The 16759-nt window shown below is 40.9% G+C and overlaps 1 protein-coding gene across 3 annotated transcripts in view; it reads right to left on the reverse strand.

The window, feature by feature from the left end:
• LOC143289217 (paired amphipathic helix protein Sin3a-like) overlaps nt 1–16474 on the reverse strand; it is a 26757-nt gene extending 10283 nt beyond the window's left edge. For 2 of the 3 annotated variants that reach the window (XM_076598168.1, XM_076598170.1), the window contains exons 1-4: nt 6590–6727; nt 5379–5415; nt 3676–3840; nt 498–584 (exon numbers count right to left, since the gene is read on the reverse strand). In XM_076598168.1, the coding sequence (XP_076454283.1) occupies nt 498–584; nt 3676–3840; nt 5379–5402 (276 nt within the window). In that variant the 5' untranslated portion in view covers nt 5403–5415; nt 6590–6727. Of the gene's footprint in view, nt 1–497; nt 585–3675; nt 3841–5378; nt 5416–6589; nt 6737–8228; nt 8316–9476; nt 9600–10599; nt 10817–11436; nt 11544–12033; nt 12094–14233; nt 14274–16431 lie in introns of those variants that run through there. The other variant, XM_076598171.1, reaches the window with a different exon arrangement.
• Between the last annotated feature and the right edge of the window lie 285 nt (nt 16475–16759).

Genomic DNA, 16759 nt, shown 5'->3' on the forward strand with positions numbered 1-16759 from the left:
AATATTTAATTACTTTTCAGTTACATTAGCCAAAAAAATTTTTTTTTAAATTTCTGTTCAAGTTTGCTGTGCTTCCGGTATTTTTAAAACTAAGTTTTATCTAAAATAATAAAGCTATTGGTGAATCAAATAACTCTGAAAGGTAAAACCCAACAAATCACTATGTGTTTTTCAATGATGTATACAAATTTACTGAAAGTAATGTTTAATATTCCAAACCTCTTGGCAAAACAAATATATAATAAAATCAGAAACATAGGACTCACATAGAAATGTTTTCCCCCTAAAAGTACCTTTATCTAACATACATACTGTGACCCACTAGCGCTGACTCCCGCAGGAGTCTGATTCATGTACTGTGCAAACTACAACCCGCCTATGCGGAGAAAACAAAAGTAGCTACAGGTGATAACCTCCTAGAAGTAGGTTTCGATTTTTTGTCAATTTCCAATGTAACAGCAAAACGAGAATGTCATAATAAATCATGAAACACTCACATTGTCGAAGAAGGCATATTCCTTCAGGGAAGCGTACTTGCCCGCTTCAGCCAGAGACACATCTTTCAGCATCCCCGTCTTGTATTTCTGCACAAAATGAAATTTGTTTCCTAAAATTACGTCTACCTAACATCAGGCATGAGATTTGGAAATTGTGATCCAGTCTGAAAGGTGGGGGCCTGGTGGCCGCAGAAGGACCCCAGTTGGGGTCCATGGGGCAACACACTGGTGGGGGTCTAGCAGAGCCCCCTGAAGCTGAAGGTTTTTCTCAATTTCAAACCAGAAAATCACCACTTCAGGGCCACCAATGCCTCTGAGGTATTCCAAGCCATATAAGACAAAAATCAGTCCAATTCTTCCTAAACTGAAGTGTTTCTGCTTTCAAACCTGTAAAAGTCAGCCTTGGGAACATGATTTTCATAATCTTGTCTCATGTGTATGTGTGTGTGTGTGTGTGTGTGTGTGTGTGTGTGTGTGTGTGTGTGTGTGTGTGTGTGTTTAATGCAACTCTCTGTGTGTATGTGAGAAACAGAGACAGACAGACAAAGTGATTGAGAATGGGGGTCAGGGGGGACATGGGAGGAAAGAGTAAAAGTTCGTATGTGTGCATGTATGTGCACTGCTTTAAATACAACTCTGTGTGTGTTAAACTGTGAGAGAGAGAGAGAGAGAGAGAGAGAGAGTGTGTGTGTGGAGGGGGTGGGGGTGGGGGGAATTGTCCAGGAGTTTCCTCTGAAAATGGCCGGGGTGCAGGGTGGCAAAGCCCCATGGCCAAAAATGAAATTAGTGATTTTTAAGAGGTTTGGGGGCCTCTTTTTGTTTGTGTGTGTGTGTGTGTGTGTGTGTGTGTGTGTGTGTGTGTGTGTGTGTGCTGTTTTCAAGGAAAATGTACTTAGCACACAAGTTTGCACTGTACCATTAAAACTGACACCTGGTCTCTTCAGCTGTAGTCTTCATTCCACAGACAGACATGTGTGTTGGTTGAGGAAAGAACGGGGGGAAGTGGAATGACTGGAGGGAGGAGGGGGTGGGTATGTGACTGGTCATATCACTTTCAGCAGTCCAGGATTCTCAGCTAGAGCTAGTGGTCAATGTTCCAAGCCTGGTCTGTGTGTGTGTGTGTGTTCAACTAAACTGTGTGTGAGGGAGAAAGAGAGAGAGAGAGGGAGGGAGAGAGAGAGAGCGCGAGTGCACACACGCATGTGTGTATGTGTGGTTTCAGTTCAACTGTGTGTAAACAAGAGAGAGGCAGACAGAGAGAAAGAGATGGGAGAAGGTGAGGGGAAAGAATGCAGGTTGTATTTGTGTATGTGTATGCATTGCTTTCAAATTCAATAGATCTCTCTCCATGTGTGTGTGTGTGTGTGAATGTGTGTGTGTGTGTGTGTGTGTGTGTGTGTGTTCAATACAACACTCACTGTGTATATGTGAGAAAGAGCAAGAGAGACAGAAAGAGGGAGAGAGGAACAGAGAGAGAGAGAGCGGGGGGGGGGGAAGGTGGTAGGAAAAAAATGCAAGTTTGTATGTGTGCATCACTGCATGTATATGCATTGCTTTAAATACAATTCTGTGTGTGTGTGTGTGTGTGTGTGTGTGTGTTTTCAAGCAAACTGTGTGTGTGTGTATGAGCGCGCGTGTGCACGCGAGAAAGAGAGAGGGAGAGAGAGAGAGAGAGTGTGCGTGTTTGTGCACGTGCTCATGTGCGTATTATCAAGCTCTTTGTGATTGTGTGAGCGCTCATGTGTGCACATGTGTGAAGAAGAGACTGAGAAAATAAAAAAGACTGAGTATGTGTATACGTGAGTGCATTCATGTAATTTTTTCAGCTCTGGGTCTATACGTGCATGTGTAACTTTGGTAATCTGGCTCATAGTCATAGATCTCAGATCTAAATAAACTGACAGGCTCTTGTGATGAACTGTCTGTGTTTATGTGCCCGCATGTGGGTGCATGTGCGCGCCACGTGCGTGCTTTTTACAGTGATATCAATGCGTGCCATGTAGGGATCGCCTTTTGTTATCGGCATTTTGACAACTTCAATTGACCGTTAGGAAACTTTTTGCCTTCGATTTTGGTGCTCTGACAAGTCACTGGATCGCCTCTCAAGGGGTCAACAAACGATCGACTCTTTCAAAAGAGCATTCCGTTTTCATTTTTGACAGATCATCAGTCGGCAAATGGCACATCGGCTTTTGGCTTTTTTTTTTCCCCTCCAGAAAACAGACGCTTCGTTTTTTTATGTAAATCTGAAAACAGATTTCCGTGCCTTGATGGAAGAGTTGCGCCCATACAATCTGACACCAATCGCACTTGGTCTTGCCCGCGGCGTCGATTTTGTGAATGGTGTTGCCTACCCGTAAAGTTACTTTTTTGTTCTTCACTTCTAATCCACTATTTTTTCACTCCTTTATCGATCTCTGCTGCAAAAATCTTTGTATCCTTTGTGAGTTTTCTCATTTTGTCAATGATTGAAGACGAACGACAAAATCAAGTATCTTTGCAAGTAATGAAGCCCGACTATAGTCGGAAAAATCTCATGCCTGGTCTATCAAACATACTTACCATGACCCACTAGTGCAGACTCCGGCAGGGAGTCCGATTCCTGTCCTGGGCAAACTATTATCCGCCTATGCGGAGAAAACAAAAGTAACTACGGCTGATAACCTCCCGGACGTAGGTTACCTCCCCTCTGTATCCATGAGTAGCTTCCTCTTTTTCCAGCAGCCATCTTGACTCATGATCCTGTGCTCTTCATATGGCTAAGTTTTTTCATATTTCTATCTATCGATTCTTTGACACTCAAAGACACTTGTTTTGTATCTGACGAAGACTTGTATCAGGTCACAAACTTACTTAGCTCGTTTGGTCAATCAAGCTAACATTATGGCTCAATCACAATCATAAGGGCCCTCTACCTCAGGTTCTCTCAACAACAGGTACAGGTATAGTATTTGGGACAGAAATTAAGCCTTGCGGCCTTTCCACGCCTCCTCCAGGGGGTAGGCAAGAGTCAGAACCCTGATCTGTGCATGAGCCCAAAGCGCTGCACAAACCTTGAGAAAACCTGTGTATGACATGAAAAGAACCAAAGGAAAACAAATTTCACTAAAGAAAAACAAAAACAAAAAAAACAGCAACAGTACTTAACCACAATGTTTAACAAGAGCGGAAAAGGTACCTTGGCTTGTGGCTGAAGACCACTACTGCAACCACTGCTGCACATGCAGGCTGGTCGCTTCAACTGACCGGTCGTTTTGCCCAGTGGTGTCCCCTTGCTGGGAAACCCGCCTGGCTTCTTGTGCGTGGAGGAATGGTCGTTACGCACTCCCAGCGACATGTCGCTCTGTAAGAGTCACAACATCTTCCATTTGTCAATCACTCTGTACAAGCCACAACATCTTCCACATGTCAATCACTGTTACTCAGTGTAAAAACCACATCTTCCACATGTCAATCACTTTGTAACTCGGTTAAAAAGCCACAAAATCTTCCACATGTCAATCACTCTGTAAAAGCCACAAAATTTTTCCACAAGTCAATCACTCTGTAAAAGCCACCTCTTCCACATGTCAATCACTCTGTAAAAGCCACATCTTCCACATGTCAATCACTCTGTAAAAGCCACAAAATTTTTCCACAAGTCAATCACTCTGTAAAAGCCACATCTTCAAACATGTCAATCACTCTGTAAAAGCCACATCTTCCACATGTCAATCACTCTGTAAAAGCCACATCTTCCACATGTCAATTACTCCGTAAAAGCCACAACATCTTCCACATGTCAATCACTCTGTAAAAGCCACATCTTCCACATGTCAATCACTCTGTAACTCAGTGTAAAAGTCACAACATCTTCCATTTGTCAATCACTCTGTAACTCGGCGTAAAAGCCACATCTTCCGTATGTCAATCACTCTGTAAAAACCACATCTTCTACATGTCAATAACTCTGTAAAGCCACATCCTCCTCATGTCAATCACTCTGTAACTCAGTGTAAAAGCCACATCTTCCACATGTCAATCACTCTGTAACTCAGTGAAAGAGCCACATCTTTCATTCGCCAATCACTTTCGTCAACACCTTGATCACTTGTGTGCATGTGCCAGTGTATTGCATGCAGGCATATTGGTAAGCATGTCTCTCATGTCTATGTGCAGATGTGCTTCGGTGCCGAGTAGCTGCAAGCTTGTGCATGTGTGTACGTGCTTCACTGCAGGTGTGCATGCACATGCAAGCTTAAGCAGTAGCCTATCTGCAGCACTTTTAATAAAGACTGGAGCAGGGACACAGTGAGACCAGGCAAGAGTGCGGAGTTAGAAACCAAGATATTTTGTTACATTCACTGCACAGAATGTAATACAACTCTATGACCTGTGTAAAAAAAAAAAAAAAATCATATGCATATATACTACTTTTTGTCAGAGACAATGTTTATTTAACAAACTGCTGTAACTATTGGAAATATTTCCACAATGACAGATGTGCTGTTTCTAGAATTAACTTGCTTAATGCTTGCAACAGTGTCTGTCATTTCGTCATTAGAACATCCCCATCACCTGTGACAAATTTGAGTAAAGCATACTATCTCCTACAGATATCTAAATGTGAACAATTAACTTTCACATGCTGCCAAAGTTTATTCTGACTCAATTCATCCATTATTGCACTGATTTCTTGAGTGACGTGCATCTCAGAATCTGACCCTACGATCAGTCAAGCGTGACAAACATTTTTTTTTTTTTTTAAATAGGAAAGAAAGGGAGCAGTAGAGCAATGCAGAAATGGATGAGAAGGGGGGGAAAGAGACTTTCCAAAATAACACCATCATGATCTATGAATATTCATAGATAAACATTATGATGTACAGTAAAACAACTCACTAGTCCGTCGTCCCTCTCCACCATCTGAGGGGAAGAACTGCATGGAAAAAACAAGATGGGTTAAGCACCAAGCATTCAGAACTGCAAAATTTCAATTAAAAAAACAAAAACAAACAAACCCAAAATATGTTTTGTCATTTGTCTTGTTTTGTTTACTGAAATTTTGCGTTCTGAATGCTGCATTTCAACATGGATTTTCAGTTTTCTGGGATCACTGCAGCAACTTTGAGTAAACAACCACCTCACACGCTTATATTTCCAGGAGTGCAACTGACGAAAATCTGGTTATGATTTTGTGTTCCAGAACTGGATAATACTTCAAAGAGTAGGGGGACACTACTGCTGGAGTCTTTCCAGTGGTGGTCAGTAATTTTCTGATTCAGCATATGCATCAATCCACCTATTTTGTAACCTACTAATGACATTAACTGTTCAGAGACTGACAAAGGGAGTAATCCCTCCGCCAAGAGTCCCCAGTGAAATCTGCTGACTCAAATGACTGCAATACTCCCAAAGATGCATAAATGAAGTGGTTGACCCTTAACTACACGTTCCAGTCTTCAAATTTGAACCCAGAGCAAATTCAACTCTGTGTAGGCAATGACCAAAGGCCAAAAAACACTGCCTCTCATGTGGCTCAAACCCACAGCTTCAGACTTTAGACCAGTTGTTAGTCTGCGATGCAAACCACTACAACACTCCGGTTGCCGCGGTCCTGAATCTTTTGTAACGTCGTCTTCTTCTTCTACGTTCACTCGTATGCACACGAGTGGGCTTTTACGTGTATGACCGTTTTTACCCCGCCATGTAGGCAGCCATACTCCGTTTTCGGGGGTGTGCATGCTGGGTATGTTCTTGTTTCCATAACCCACCAAACGCTGACATGGGTTACAGGATCTTTAACGTGCGTATTTGATCTCCTGCTTGCATATACACACGAAGGGGGTTCAGGTACCAGCAGGTCTGCGCATATGTTGACCTGGGAGATCGTAAAAATCTCCACCCTTCACCCACCAGGTGCTGTCACCGTGATTCGAACCCAGGACCCTCAGATTGACAGTCCATTTTGTAACGTCAATGTCATTCAATTTTTTTCCACCAATGGCTCATGCGCTCTCCCTCTCTCCATCACTCTCTCACTGTTTGCCCCCACCCCCCCAGACCCCTCCTCAATCCTCCCCCCACCCCCACACCCCCTCCCCAAGACTTACAATGCTGTTGCCTCCTCCACCGTTGGTGTCAGAGAGGAACTGTCCAAACTCTGCCAGCAGGTCCTCCTGGTCAGCAAACAGGCGCGCCACCTGGGAGTACAACTCCGTCTCCGTCAGCGGCTTGCTGCTCATCCCCACTCTGCCCTGCTGCAGGAGTACACAATACTTTTATTATCTCAATACCCCTGGAAACGCAATATGGCTGCCTACATGACAGAGTAAAAACAGTCATATGTGTAACAGCCGACTCGTGTACACACAACGTCAAGTGAACATGGGAGTTGCAGCCAATGAACATAGAAGAATTATCTCAATAAGATAAATTCATTTGTGGTGTATGCCATGCAGACAACACATGAAAATCACAGCCACTCAATGTAAATACATAAAAGACATAAATTGCAGCACTGCTAAGTTGATGTCAACCTTTCGCACAATGATCACAATCATGTACTTGTAATGATTACATACTTTCACAGTCATTCATAATGAATACATAAGGTACATGAAATGCATAAATACAAGGTTAATGCTAATTAATCCCATACAATAATCACAAATCAACAATGCCATAAGCAGAGTAAGAGAACAGATGAAAATATACTATAATTAAAACCGAAAATACATGATTAAAACCAGCTGTTATTCAACAATATCTAAAATCAATGCAAAATTAAATAATTCACATAACCTTGCATGTGCATGCACACACACAAACATACATGCACACACACAAACTTACAAGCAAACACACATGCACATGCGCACACACACACATAAATATCTCCAAACACATACTCACGCATGCACACACACACACACACACACACACATCTACACACACAGGGGGCCAATTATAAAAGCGCTTGTGTGTTAAAGTTACAGGGTATAAAACTGCTCTGGGTTCTAAAGGTTTTCAGTTTGGGAAGTGCTTCCCCCTTAGCCGCTGAACCCTGGTGAAACGAGATCAGTGTGGCACGAATCAAAAGTGCAGTTACCACTTTCTGTGTACTCTAAAAGTGTGGCCAACAGAAGCGCTTCAAAGACACTCTGAAAGCTTCACTGAAGGCCTTCAACATCAGCCGCGACACAGGGGAGCTGAATGCAATGGACAGACCAAAGTGGCGTTCAGCTGTCCACAAAGGCACCAAATCCTGTGAGGCCAACAGAATCGCTGCAGCAGAGCAACGCAGACAGGCCAAGAAAAGCAGTGCCAGCAAGTCCCTGATAGCCGCCACCATCCCCTGTCCACACTGCGTCAGAACATTCCAGGCGCGGATTGGCCTGACCAGTCATCTGCGCACCCACAGAGCCCAAACCCACCCACCCCCAGGATGACTAGACGGTCCTCGTCGATCCCGACGGATGAACCACACACTCTAAAAGTAGTGTAACTGAGCATGCTGAGCAAAAGTAATGCAGTTCCGAGAGAAAGAAGTCCAAATGAAAAATGGTGACTGACATCCTGACAAGCTAGCTCAGTGTTATCACAGTGAGATGACAGCCCTTCACTGACTAGCTTGCTCAAAAACAACACCACAGATATCAGTCAAGTGAGTTACTGCCAAATTTCTAAATGAAAGAGAACAAATACACACACACACAAACACATGTCATCAGAAAACACATGAGTTCTAACCTCTTTGATATTCCTCTGTTCCTTCTGATATGTGTGCAGAATTTGAAGGAACTGCTTGTAAACTTCTTGCTGTCCCTGGAAACGATTCTGCAAACAAAATCAGCAAACTTTGCTCCTCAGCAAACAAGCTTTTCCTTCCTTTGGCACACTACCATATCAGTTACTCCTGCTCTCAACGTCTCCTTATATACTGAGTAATATTCCAAGGCTTTCTTTCCCTACAGTCTCATTAATTCAAGAAAGAGATCATGCATTCCAAATTCTCACACACAAAGAGCAGTCTCACTCATTCAAGTAGGTACTGGCAGCTCAAATTTTAATCAAAACTACAGCACTAAAAATTGTAATCAATATTTATAACTTTTAATACAAACAAATAGCACATAGAATTTTCCAGATATCTTCATTAGTTCCAGAAATGTGGTTTTTTAAAGTTTGTTACTTTTTTGTGTGTCCGTTGAATGAAAAAAGAGCCATTTTAAAGTCCCAATCATAAGTAGAAAATAAATTCTGTAGATTTAAAATTTCCAGAATGCTATCTACAATATCCTGATAGGAGGCAGTTAACTTGATATCTTTTGTTCTTTTCTTTCCAAAGTTATGATCCTCCAAAAATGTCAAATCTTACAAACTAAACGAGGTGAAAATTTCATGGTAGAGGAAATTTGACCCAACGGTGTATGCCAGCGAATAGTGTATATGCTGCCAAATGCATATATTTCTAGTGATTTGTATACATATTCATACTCTTTTTTTTTTCTGAGCGAAGCCAAAGTAAAATATTGAAGTTTTATTTACACTCAAAGTCACTGAAATGCACAAAATGGCATGCGATCAACAAAGGAGCAGCATGGATACAGAAAAATACCTGTAACTTTTGAACTAATTGATGCCTCAAGAAATACCTCATGCAATCCAAATTCTCATACACAGAGTATGACTAATACCACAATTTAACAAGTCCAAACATATCAACAAAGTCTGATTGAAGCTACAAAACCTGAACTATTATGTATAACTGAAACTACACTGGGACTAAAGCATCCTGTCTGTCAAACCTTGGGAGATAGCAGCTACCAAGGGTAAAGATCAAATGCACTGTGACTGCATACAGGAACTTTTTCATCACGTAACCTGTGCTCTTCAGTGAAGATGAAACCACAGCACTACTCTAGACAGACATCATAGTTTCAATGCCATGGTACGTAAATCATCCGTTCCAACACACTTGTCGTGCAAGAAAATCACCTTGATCTTGTTGATGTAGTTGAGGGCATGGTTGAACTCCACAGGTTGACTGCCTGACCCCTGAGGGGCGGTGTGCGCAGGGGGGTTGGTGCTGGGCAAACCGTGTGCTGGAGAGCGCCGAGTCTGTGGGAGGGAGAGTAGAGAGAGAGAGAGAGAAAAGAATTAGGTGAAGCTTTCATGGCTCATGTGTACACAAGTTCACACACAGGACTATTCTCATATTCTCCTTCCTGTCTGTCCCTAACCAAGACACTGCTAACAAAATGACTAAATCAGTGATTTTCTTGTTTTGTCTAATGCCATTTGCTGCTCGGCCATCTGATTTCAAAACTGTCGTAAGTCTGTACAGATGATGTTAAAGTATGGACAGAAATAGCTTAAAGCTCATTGTTGACAAGAATTCAACTTTCAGCTGTACGAAACTGTGCTTGTCTTTATAAAATAAAACAGAACCCAGTTCCCTTTGGCACTGCTTCAGTTACATTTCATATCAGCTAACACCTAAATTTATATCTGATCAAACTTTGACTATGAAAACAGAGCAGTGCCCCTGCAGAACAGGCAGCCAGCGAACAGAACATCTGCTGCAGTCCTGCCCGCTCCACCAAGCGCTCAGAGAGAAAACCTGGCCTGACCCAATCCCAGCAGCCTGATAACTCTATGGAGGACTGGAGGACCTGCAACGTACTGCCGCCTTTGTCGAGGAGACAGGGGAATCCGTCTGATAAATGACGAACAAGACAACATTCCTGTGTCGCTCATATGACTTTCATCTTTGCAGACTAGCCTCAGACCATATTAGACAGAAAAAAAACATGGTTCAATAGTTTCCTCTTTTGTCCTGTTCACACAGGTTTAAAGCAATTCTACTCTTGCAAATTAGCATGGGAGACAGACAGAAACAACCCAAAAGACCTTACAGTGGTGTCACTGCTGATATAATCTTGCAAATTAGTATGAGAGACAGAAACAGACCAAAAGACCTACTTACAGTTGTGACATTGCTGTTCTAATCTTGCAAATTAGTATAAGAGACAGAAACAGCCCAAAAGACCTATTTGCAATTGTGATATTGCTGCTCTAATCTTGCAAATTTGTATGGGAGACAGCCCCAGGGACCTACCTGCAGCTGTGACATTGCTGGAGTGTTGGCAGTTGCAGCAGCAGTATTGAGAGCTGAAATGGGCATTGATCCCTGACCCGGCTGCAACACACTGATGACATCACGCTCAACTTCAATTTTGTATCCAGGGGGCAGGAAGGTGTTGAAGCCCACGATCAGGTCAGGGTGACCTTTGAATAGGTTGGAGATACGTTTGAAGACGCCAGGCCTGTCAATACTGGAAACAGAGCTTGCAATAGTAATGATGATGAAAACAAATATTTATTCTATAAAGTGCTTTTCCATGTAAAACACCCTCACCTGCGCTGAGGAACCGACGTTTAAAACATGCACTTAAAACACAAAAATGAAAAACTTACATGCACAACCCTTTACAGTCAGCCAGCCAAACACTCAAGCACAAATTTACAAACACACACAAACATCACAGACTATACACACTCATCATACATATCACGTCAAAATTCCTATATAATGCAATATCATATCATATAATATTTTAAAATATAATCTAAAATTATTATACATTTGACTGAATGATTCATGTGTACACTTTCTGTTTCCAACCTGCGTAACATTTCTAAAATGATATAAATTCCACTTTTCAACAGAAATCTTGTTACTGCTTGCTTTGTGCGTCATAGGATATCTACAAAGACATATACCTGTTCCACAAATAGGTTGCAAACTATTACTGGCTATGTGAACTATTCTCAGAAAACCAAGCCCTGATCCTCACTCCCATCATGAACTGCACACACTTTCTTGAAATTAAACTTGAATAAGGAAAAGAACAGAAGCTTATTTTAACCCTTTTCCACTGAAAACAATACTTACGGTGGTGATCTGAATTCTTTCACGATATCAAGGAAATCGTTGTAAACTGATGATTGGTTGCCAAAGCGAAATTTCACCTGATACAGGTAAGACAAAACATCCTCCAACTGTAACAGTAATGAAACAATCAGTATTAATATGCTGACAGATTGCAGTACAAGCTGGCAAAATTATACAAATAAAAACAAATGGTTTAGTCCTAACAGATGCCCTGGGCCCTCTGAGCTAATAATCCTAAATGTGGGAAGAGCTCACTCAATCTGTTAAAAAAATATTGCCATTATTGTTAGTAGGTGTGTGTGTGTGTGTGTGTGTGTGTGTGTGTGTGTGCGCACACGCATGTGTGTGCCTGTGTATATGCTTGTGTCCCCTGTGTGAACAACTGAAATGAAAGAAACTACCTATACTAACGAAACTAACAAAGTGACAAGGGGAGAGTTACAGTCAAAAGAGAAACAAGTCAACGCTAATGGGCGAACCATGCCCCATCAAGTTTGATTTCCTTCCACTGAACAGGGAGGCAGAGTGAGTGCAACAAAGCAGCACTCTGTAACATGCCACGAAGGGAAAAGGTCACCAGACTGTACACAAACCTACCTTGAGATGTGGGAAATGCTGCTGCTGCTGTTGTCCTGTCGGTGGAGGTGCCAGCCCCACCTGTCAACACACCACCACCATCCATCATCAGTCAGGAAAACATTCGCACAGAGATGAAGAACAAGCTAGCTGACATCTAAACAATAGCCTGTACCTGCTCTATACAATACATGGGACATGTAACAAAGAGTTTGCTTGTGAAGTTCCACGTCAAAATGAGCAAAGTTCTTCAACAGATTGTGAACCTTCTCTGTCAACAGTCTTTCCAGTTCTTTAGCGTATTTGACAAAGCATACAATCACCAAAATACACAAATGCAAACTCTGACTGAAGTTTAAGGGGGCTACTGCAACAACTTAAAATTTCCAATTTACTATAGTTTTCGTAAGATTGTTGGCCCTTTCTGGAAACAAAGGGTTGTCAACAAGACTGGGTCTAGAGTAACCGTAATCACATGTCTAATATAATTAACCAGTTGAGTGCCAAAGAATTTTGTGTAAAAAAAAAAAAAAAAAAGTGCTCTCCCCTTGCCAGGGCTAGGGAATGAGGATTTGGGGGTAATAAAATTCTAGTACAAAAACTATGGGATATACAGAAAGAAAATAGAAGCTTTTGTGAAGGAAAATGAATGTAAATTCTGTATCTGGGCATGTTTTCCCAATCAGGTTGATAGCAGTAAACTGTTCAGGCATTTAAAATCAAGATAATAATTTTTGTGCAACCAAAAGTCTATTTCCACCTCCACATAATGACATCTGTAAAGAAAAGAAACAAATACAGCTAGGTTATACCTGTAGAAGAATTGAAAACAGGCTAAGGTGGTTATAGTCAATGTAAAAGGTCAATCACAGTCTCAGAAACTGAACTGGCAAGCTTTTTGACAGCTAAGGAGAGAGTGAAGTCCTTTGATGACATTCACTCCTTTCAAGTTGCACGTGGGCCGATTAAAGTGTACTGTTGTGCATCTGCTAGCCAGATCTTCAAAACAAGTCAGCCATCTGATTCAGCACAAAAAAAAAGCATTAAAAACAAGAAGCACATGTTTTACATCCAGTGCAGGTTCAACCCTGCCTTTTGTGAAAATCGTGGAGCATTGGCGGATGTCTATTTCCTGCAGTCTGCAATGAAATGCGAGTACAGTGGTGTCTGTCCAACTGCAATGCCCTCTTCATAACCTCTGGCTGGCTTTCAACCTATCGTCTTACATCACTCCTCTCCTTCTCCTCTCCTTCTTCCAATGCTCACTGCACGTATTCTGTCAGTCACAGCCGCTTGTTCAAAAATGCTGTCTGGATAGACAAACCGAATTACCATCAAATGACAATGCGCTTTATGTTGATATACCTTAATGTAGAGCTACCTAAACATATTCAAAAAGACACAACTGTGTATTGTATTGTTGGGTACTGGAAAACAGAAAACGCGAAACAGAAACAAAAATAAAGTCAACTTATTATTATGACAAAAGTTGCATTTGATTTAGATTTGAATGGAAAACATACGCACCCCCCTCCCCCGCGCGCACTCCCTCTCTATCTCTCTCTCTCCGTCAAACCTCTCTCTTTATTGCCACAGTGTTGCTGTCTCTGTACATTGTATTTATCAAATTTGCGCGCGCGCACGCGTGTGTGTGTGTGTGTTTTTGTTCGTATTTCTTTTTTTTGCTCGGGCTTCAGCCTCACATGTTTAATATTCTTCTTACAAAAACGCCCAACACAACGACAGAAATCGGGAAAATAAAAAGAAATTCGCACTGCCGAGGACACAAGAAAATTGCAATGTAGAATGGCAACATTTGCGTACGTCAGCATAAAACAACTAGAAGGACAGTCGCTCACCTTTTCCTTTTAACTAAAGTTATAATTATTTTTTGTGTAATGGCTGTCTACCTAGCAAACGCCCACCCCCCCATTTTGCCCCAAAACTCTGTGGAGGGGGGTGTGGGTGGGCGTTTGCTAGGGATATTACGGTATATATATGAATGATAAAACTCACAGAAAGAGACTTAGAGAGAAAGAAAAAAAATGATATATGCTGGGATAGCAACCAAGTAAGGTGCCTAGATATTATAATCTCAGGGAGAGTAAGAAAGAGAGAGAGAGAGTAACTTTAATAAGAGAGAGGAGGGGAAAAAAAGGAGATTTATGATGGGATAGCAACAGATTTAAGTTTAAACTAAAGTATGTTAATTTTAACTTACCGGTGGGTTCGGATCCTCAATCTGTCGATCCATATTTTATCTGAAAAAAAAAAAAAAAATAATAATAATAATAACAACAAAATAAAATTATCTAAAGCACAGATTAATCTATCAGTTCTTAACTGTGCTTTTCATAAACAGGATGTATCATGTGCCACTGCCAGTGGGACAGTGTATGGCTGTGCATCTCCAAATCCAATGGTCTGTTGAGATGAATACAAAGGAGAGCAACAATCCCATGACCTATCTCTTTTGACTCTTCAGCAACGGACGATGTTTTCCGTCTTCAATGTTAAAAGAAAAGCTCCCGAAACAGAGACAAAAGATCAGGATGACAAAAAGAATTAACAGTAGGAGTATGAATCAAAGCACCAGTGCATGTAAAATGAAGCCTGGCAGAAAGACTTTCCTTGGCACATCGTTGAAATGAAGATAGATTTTATTTCATTTTATTATGCTGGCACCCAAAACCACAGTTGGGCACTCAAATGTTTTGCCCAGAGTGCCCAACTGGCACTCAAAAAAAAGGAGTTAAATTCAAACCCCAAATATGGTCAATACCATCTTATCCTTGGAGGTTTTCATCCTTTCCTAATCCCTGCAGTCTTGTCCCGAATCTCTTGTATCTTTCAGTGTATTACAACTGAACAGATACATTTCCATCAAGTTTTGGGACTTGCATATTCGATATTGCCATGATGTATAAATATAATGGCAATTACTTTTTTTCTTAACCTACTTTTCGTTTCTCAATTTTTTTACATTCACCTTTGTCAAGATTAAATCAACATATTTATATTTCTCTTCATCAATTTTGAAATATAAATCCCACTGATAAAACATTCCTAAAACTTGTGTAACTTATCAATTAATACCATCCTGATTAAGTCACAAATGCCACAGTAAATAAATGTATACAGAGGAACTGTTTGAAGCATCATTTCTTTTCTTCTTTTTTTTTTTTTTTTTTTACCTTTTTTTAAAGAAAAAAGAAAGGTTTAACTCAATTAAAGTGTCATGTGTAAAGGTGTGGAATTTTCCTAATGCAAAATCATAAAATTCATGTGAAATTGCCATAAATTGATAGGATGTTCATTTTCCTTTCAGGAAAGTATAGGTTACATTTACTTTTAGTTTTACTAGTCTGAATGCTGAAACTGATTTTCCCAATTATTACTCTCCATAACCAAAATATCCCAGGGGTGATCACTTGGCAGATAGTTGGAAGCATAAATTGATAAAAGTTGAAACAGGCTTGGCACTAAAAGGGTTAATGTTGATTCTGAAACATCTTCCATGATGCAAAATGTGTGAATTTTTATATAGAACAAAAGATGATATGTGTAGGGCCAGGTCTCTGTGAGTAAACATGTAACATAATTTCTCTTTACTTGCTGTGACCTGCCAGTTGAAAAATGTCTGACTTCTGAGCCATCTGAGTAAAATTTTCAAATACTCCACATATGCATCTAATTTTATCAGAGAACAAGTATCTCATGTGATACAGTATCATTATCAAACACCTTTTTAAAATCTACAGCAAAATGAACACTACCATTTTCTGCCTTTTTGGCCCGTTTCCTGTCGATCTAGTTTGCTCGAACCACATGGAATGAATGTTGTTTTTCGTTGCTTTTTCTCTCAAATTTCTATGTGAACGTAACACTCATCATTAGATCAAACAAGACTGTCATTATTTTGATGAATTTTTCACCTTTAGCAAACGCTGTGGGCCTGTTTCGATCGGTCGGACAACATTCGTGCAACCTTCGTCGGTCGGAAAAAAACCTCCCCCAACCCCGATTTTTTTCAACGGATTTACGCGGATCTCAAAAATGGCCTCTGGAGCCAATTTTCGGTCGGAAATCCGACTATAGTCGGAAAAATCTCATGCCTGCTTATTGCTTTTACTTTTTGTTTGTTTGTTGTGTTTAGTTTATAGTGTCCATAATTCTTCTGATGGGTTTTACGACAATCAAATGAGTTCTGAGTTCACACATGTCAGTGACCACAAAAAAAAAAAAAAAGAGAATGCGAAGCCATCTTTTATTTGCCACTCACAGCAAGTTAACATTACCACTAAATTATACCAAATCATAGCATCAGCACTAATCTCGTTCACTGCCCACCGTTTTTTCTTCCTTTTTTACTGTTTGACAACTTAGAACTGTACAAGATTCACGAACTTAAGGACTCACTAAAATGTCAGTTTCCAGGAATCGTCCTCCGACCAGCTGATGGTCATCGCAAAAGGAAGTAGAGGAATATTCATCCAGCATCTCGCGCCTTTTCGTCCCCTCTCTTGGCTATGTGCATAGAGGGCAGGCAAAATGGCAACAGGAACAGAATAGAATAGAATAGACTATTTTATTGTCATAAAACCTCAAGGTTTATAAGACAAGAAAACATAGACATGAGCATATTATGAAAAGAGACATTCGTGAACAAATTTCGCAAGCTTTGGCTGTAATTCTTTCATAGTAAGATCAGTTCGCTGGTCCGGCTTCGAATCACCACCACAGGCTG

The sequence above is a fragment of the Babylonia areolata genome, chromosome 13, assembly GCF_041734735.1.
Source record: "Babylonia areolata isolate BAREFJ2019XMU chromosome 13, ASM4173473v1, whole genome shotgun sequence".
NCBI classification, from domain to species: Eukaryota; Metazoa; Mollusca; class Gastropoda; order Neogastropoda; family Buccinidae; genus Babylonia; species Babylonia areolata.